General features: G+C 37.4%; 1 protein-coding gene across 2 annotated transcripts; it reads left to right on the plus strand.

Annotated features, from left to right (window-relative positions):
* The first annotated feature begins 308 nt into the window (after positions 1-308).
* LOC103933820 (transcription factor MYB54) lies at positions 309-2,474 on the plus strand. Of its 2 annotated transcripts, XM_048587997.1 has the most exons (4): positions 309-696; positions 846-1,003; positions 1,331-1,831; positions 2,030-2,474. In XM_048587997.1, the coding sequence occupies exons 2-4, from the start codon at positions 889-891 to the stop codon at positions 2,224-2,226; spliced, it is 813 nt and encodes a 270-aa protein (XP_048443954.1). In that variant the 5' UTR covers positions 309-696; positions 846-888; the 3' UTR covers positions 2,227-2,474. The 2 variants fall into 2 exon arrangements, with proteins under 2 accessions (XP_048443954.1, XP_048443953.1); XM_048587996.1 differs by having other exon boundaries at positions 310-1,003.
* Positions 2,475-6,297: the final 3,823 nt, after the last annotated feature.

Here is a 6,297-nt window from a genome sequence, read left to right on the forward strand (position 1 = left end):
AATTCCTTTTCTTAATTAGGATAAGGTTTATTTAATTGAATTAGGGTTAGCTGTATGGGTACGTAATCATCTGGTCTATGCAATCAGTTATAACTTCTATTTAATGATGCATATTTATGTTAATGTGACCATTGCTGAATTAAATAATTATTTATGTGTATATATATGTACAAAATTTAATAAATAAAAGAAAATGAGAGTAAGATGGCTAGGTGGGTTATAAGTAGACGTTGTAGGTTAGAAACTTGGAAAGACGTTGAAAGAGGAACCATATCTCACCCCCACCAAGCAACCCATCTCTCTCTCTCTCTCTCTCTCTCTCTCTCTCTCTCTCTCTCTCTCTTCATGTCATATTTTCATCTTATAAATATTATAGTATAACTTGGTGGGATGATGATGATATAATTGTGGTTGTTTTTTTTGTTAGCCAAGACGTTGCATCAATCGCAGGTGTAAGGTCTGTCCAAACCCTCCCACTCTCTAACGGAACTTACTTTTCATCTATCTTTCCCTCTCCCTTATATAATTAATCTATTTAGCTAATTCAAAGGATCTCTCTAGCTCGGCTCCTCCCTTATATCTATTGATCTCTCCTGCAGTACCGTAATTATAATTGTCTCGGTTGTTAGTGCCTTGCCCCTACGGTCTACATCATCGTCCTCGTCGTCATCTTCTTCTTCTTTGCTCTCGGCAATAGTAAGAATCTAGCTAGTATTAATCGATCCGTTTGATCACGAATGAAGAACATCAGGCATCCATGGTCTTTGTAGTGAATTAGCTCTACCTAAGTTGTTCGGCAGCTTTAATTCCTACTTATTAATTTGTTCTTTTTGTGTTTATTTAAGAAAAAAAACACTTGAAGATCAAATTTGAATACATATAATTAAGATGTGCACTAGAGGCCATTGGAGGCCAGCTGAAGACGAGAAGCTTAGGGAGTTGGTGGAACGATATGGACCTCATAACTGGAACGCAATAGCAGAAAAGCTCCAAGGAAGATCAGGTACTACTAGTTCTATTTTTTTCATTTGTGATTGATGTGTTCGCAATTGTTGAAATTGTTGGCAACCACTTATACCAAGAAGCCCCAAATTATATATGCTGCAGCTAGCTAGGGCAAATATATTTTTGTGCGATTATTTAAATTTGTATAAATTATTATTACTCAACTAAGACATTCATGTGTGTGTGTGTGTAGAAAAGAGAGTAGTTAATGGGTTAGGGTTAGTGTACAGTACCCTTGAAGGAAAAGAGGGGTACCATTTAATTGAACGATGTTTTTGTAATATAATCACATACATGAATAATATATATGAACTGAATGATGCAGGAAAAAGCTGTAGGTTGAGATGGTTCAATCAGTTGGACCCAAGAATCAATAGGAACCCCTTCACAGAAGAGGAAGAAGAGCGTCTCTTAGTTTCTCACCGCATTCATGGAAATAGATGGGCTGTTATTGCAAGGCTTTTCCCTGGACGTACCGATAACGCAGTCAAGAACCATTGGCATGTCATCATGGCACGCAGATGCAGAGAAAGATCTAGGCTTAATCACTCCAAATTAATAAGGAATACTTCTACTGCTCAAACCTCGTTCATGAGTATCATTACTAACAATAATGAACCAAAATCCTCTTCAAAACAAGACCATCCCCTGCAGATCAATTGCGATATCGGCACATGGAACCTGGATTCATATAATTATATTGGGAAATACTACTCATGCAGCGACAGAAATTATCATCAATATCGGCCAGCTTTCACTCATAGCCCTCCTCCTCCATTTCCAAAAGAGTTCTATCCCAATACCTGCAGTGCCACAATGCACCAAGGTGATTATCCTCTAGTACCAATTAATGCTTATGACTACTCCAAGTGTGCCATGCATGCATCTTCCTAACGATAGAATAAATGCCATATATATTTTTGATGATGATGCATGCCTTTATCAGTTATAATTAATGGCCATTGATCAATATTCTCATGCATGCATGGTTCCTAATTATATATTTATTATATCTATGTTGCAGATCATAATAAAGATCAGCCAATTGAGTTTTACGATTTTCTCCAAGTAAATACTGAGTCTAATGGAAGTGAAGTGATAGATAATGCAAGAAAGGAGGAGGAGGAGGTGGATCAGGAAGGTACGGGACAACAGAAAAGCAACGTGGCCGGTCTTCCTTTTATCGATTTCTTAGCTGTTAATACTGGGATTTCTTCATAATATTGGTGTCTTGATGAAGATCAATGATATCTCAGCAGTGTAAAACTATCACTAATGACATACAAACGATATAACTTACCAGTTAGATGCATGTTAACTGCATCAATGCACAGATAATCATATTTATTGAGATACCAATCTACGGATCATATTGTAGCTTGCTAGCTAGGCAAGTATTGTAGAAAGGAAGATGCTGTTATGCAAGTGTTAATGTTAAATTATATTCCGAAGCGAGAAGCTAAGGACTCTGCATGCGTTTACCATGGTCAGGGCTTTAATTTGCATGCAGGGTGATGTTAGGGAGACTATCTATTAATCATATTTTATAAATCATATGATGTGACGATTGATAGTTTAATTTATTTTCTAAATCATTAAAGAATGAAACATACAGACATATAATGTGACTTACAAAATATGTTCTAAAAAGATAGTTTTAGTTTCTTTTGCATGCATGATGCATTTGACATTAGTTAGATTCTTTGGTTGAAATTGAAATCCATAAACGAAAGGTGGGATGGGAGCATATAATTCACATGCATATTTGTTGTGCCTTCTATATACACATAAGCAATTAGAAAGCATCGTTTCTAGTGCATGACTATAGTGAATGAAGTTATGTTTATCCTAAATAAGTTGGTAACAGGGAGGGTGGCCCAACTTCTTATAAGTTATTGCAATATTACAAGAAAATTGTGAAACACGTGTAGCCTAAAGTAGAAAATTCGTTGTCCTAAGGTATCTTAACGACTCACAATCGTTGCCTTTGGGAAGTAGCGAGTTTTTTTATTTTTTATTTTTTGGATAAAACCACAAATCAATCTCACATAGCATTGCTATCATGGGCAGTGACAATGAGGTAGCGAATAGTCACAAAAACAATGATTGCAACCCCTTTGTGGTAGTAAAAATCCGCCGTCTTCATTCTTGACAAATTTGTACCTACAAAGCAATCAAACACCTTTGATTTAACCTCTCAGGTCAACCATAGTACGAACTAATTGTGTCGGGGTAGGGTTTATGTTTAATCTCACATGTCAGCAATGGTTTTCCGTACGAATTGTAGGTGTCGAGGGTAGGGCATTTATAGGGGATAGGTTTAGTTTTAATGCCACGGGCCGACTGTTATTGCTCGCACCAAGCATTGGTGCGCCGGGGGGGGGGGTGTGATGAGTATTTATAGGATGTTATCAATATGAGGTAGGTTTAGTTTTAATCTCAAGGGTCAACCATGGTTGGTAGGACGAAGCATTGTTGCGGGGGGTGGGGAATTTATAAGACAATATCAACCATGATAGTATTCACACTAAAGCTGTAACTTTTAACATGGTAAGCCCATGGTAAGCCCTTCTTTAAAAAAAAAAAAAAAAAAAAAAAAAGAAAAAAACAAATTTCTCCGCCACAATGCGGCATGGGAAAAAAACATCAAGTGTGCCGGGCGATGAAATGCGCCTAACTCAGGGTGTTATTATTTATACACCCCTAAACTCTTGAACTTAGGGTGTTACTGTTCACACACCTCTAAATTGTAAACCTCATGGGGCTCCACTACTTCTGCTGCGCCTTGAGTCTTCTCGAGGGCATGAGTTTGGGCTGCGTCTTCCTATGCCTAAACCATTTACATATTTATTTTTTTAAATTTTTTATTTTTTCCGTACCATAACACCAAATTATCATCTTCATGTTCTACAAAGTATATTTCCGGTGAAAATTTTCGTATAATCTATGTCAAAAAATTCCAAAATAAGGATATAAATCTAAATCTAATTCTAAAGGTATTTGAATCTAAATAAAGTAATGTAGGAAGAAAAAAAATTCAATGAAAAAAGAAAAGAAAAAAAAGAAAAGGATATGATTAGTACTTCCCTTCCGATCCTCACGGAAGGAAGTCGGTAAAGAACTAGCAACTCTATCAATTTAAGTCGCTATCTTCATACCGATCCCCCACTTTTCAAAAAAAAAAATTTTTTGGTTAATTTTTCTTTTATTTATTTACCATAACAACAAACTATCATATTAATATTCTTCAAAATATATTTTCCATGCAAAATTTATTATAATTCATATTTAAACACTTGAAATCAACAATTTAAAACCTAAATTTAAAGATATTTTTCTATTTCTCAACTTTAAAAATCAATAAAAAATAGTTTTGGGACTTAATAAATGGTAGGATCACATCTAAAGATGTTGCAATATTTTCTAAAGCTAAAAATTTCAATTTTTTCACAAAAATTGTGAGTTATGACTCACAGTTTTCCGATTGATTTTGTGAACTATTGTAAGATTCATTATAAACCAAAATTTGAGTCATTCTAGTCACACCACATGTTTCTAAATTAATTTAGGACATTCCAAAAATTTTCGACACCTATAAATCTCTTTGGGGGCCTCGCTATTAGTTTATATTATTTTTCTATTTTATTTTTCAACTTTGAAAATCAATAAAAAATAGTTTGGAGGCCTAATAAATGGTAGGATCATATCAAAGGTCTTGTAACATTTTTGTTAACTCATACGCAAAATGTAACATCCCACATCGCCTAGGGGAGTGAATCCTATAAGCCTTATATGTATATTCCCATCTCTACCTAGCACGAGGCCTTTTGGGAGCTCATTGGCTTTGAGTTCCATTGGAACTCTGAAGTTAAGTGAGTTCGCGCGAGAGCAATCCCAAGATGGGTGACCCATTGGGAAGTTCTTGTGTGAGTTCCCAGAAACAAAACTGTGAAGGTGTAGTAGAGGCCCAAAGCGGACAATATCGTGCTACGGTGGAGTCAAGCCCAGGATGTGACAATTTGGTATCAGAGCCAATCCCTGGCCGGATGTGTGCCGACGAGGACGTCGGGCCCCTAAGGAATGGTGGATTGTAACATCCCACATCGCCTAGTGGAGTGGATCCTGTAAGTCTTATATGTATATTCCTATCTCTACCTAGCACGAGGTCTTTTGGAAGCTCACTGGCTTCGGGTGCCATCAGAACTCCGAAGTTAAGCGAGTTCGTGCGAGAGCAATCCCAAGATGGGTGACCTATTAGGAAGTTCCTCGTGAGTTCTCAGAAACAAAATTGTGAAGGCGTGGTCGGGGCCCAAAGCGGATAATATCATGCTACGGTGGAGTCGAGCCTGGGTTGTGGTGGGGGCCCAGGTTGGGATGTGACAATTTGGTATCAGAGCCAATCCCTGGCCTGATGTGTGCTGACGAAGACGTCGGGCCCCTAAGGGTGGGTGGATTGTAACATCCCACATCGCCCAGGGGAGTGATCCTGTAAGCCTTATATGTATATTCCCATCTCTACCTAGCACAAGGCTTTTTAGGAGCTCACTCGCTTAGGGTTCCATTGGAACTCCGAAGTTAAGTGAGTTTGCGAGAGAGAAATCCCAAGATGGGTAACCTATTGGGAAGTTCTCGTGTGAGTTCCCAGAAACAAAACCGTGAGGGTGTGGTAAGGGCCCAAAGCGGACAATATCGTGTTACGGTAGAGTTGAGCCCAGGATGTGACACATAATATTTCCCAAAACTAAAAATTTCAATTTTTTCACAAAAACAGTGAGTTACACCCATGATTGGTCGGACGAAGCATTGTTGCCAGGGGTGGGGAATTTATAAACCAATATCAACCATGATAGTATTCACACTAAAGTCATAACTTTTAACATGGTAAGCCCTTCTTAAAAAAAAAAAAAAAAAAAAAAAAAAACAAATTTCTCCGCCGTAATGCGGCAAGGGAAAAAAAATCAAGTGCGCCGGGCGATGAAATGCACCTAACTCAGGGTGTTATTATTCATACACCCCTAAACTCTTGAACTCAGGGTGTTACTATTCACAAACCTCTAAATTGTGAACCTAATAGGCCTCCACTACTTATGCTGCGCCTTGAGTCTTCTCGAGGGCATGAGTTTGGGTTGCGTCTCCCTATGCCTAAACCATTTACGTATTTATTTTGTAAATTTTTTCATTTTTCCAATACCACAACACCAAACTATCATCTTCATGTTCTACGAAATATATTTCCAGTGAAAATTTTCTTATAATCTATGTCAAAAAATTCCAAAATAAGGATATAAATCT

Source organism: the organism of the source record quoted next, unplaced genomic scaffold, assembly GCF_019419815.1.
Source record: "Pyrus x bretschneideri cultivar Hongxiangsu unplaced genomic scaffold, Pyrus_bretschneideri_v1 Contig27, whole genome shotgun sequence".
Lineage (NCBI taxonomy): Eukaryota > Viridiplantae > Streptophyta > Magnoliopsida > Rosales > Rosaceae > Pyrus > Pyrus x bretschneideri.

Excerpts from the sequence above, each read along its gene's own strand:
- LOC103933820 (XM_048587997.1), top strand. The coding sequence starts at position 889 with ATGTGCACTAGAGGCCATTGGAGGCCAGCTGAAGACGAGAAGCTTAGG. Across the intron at positions 1,004-1,330 it reads AAAGCTCCAAGGAAGATCAG|GAAAAAGCTGTAGGTTGAGA; the intron begins GTACTACTAGTT and ends TGAATGATGCAG. Across the intron at positions 1,832-2,029 it reads CAGTGCCACAATGCACCAAG|ATCATAATAAAGATCAGCCA; the intron begins GTGATTATCCTC and ends TCTATGTTGCAG.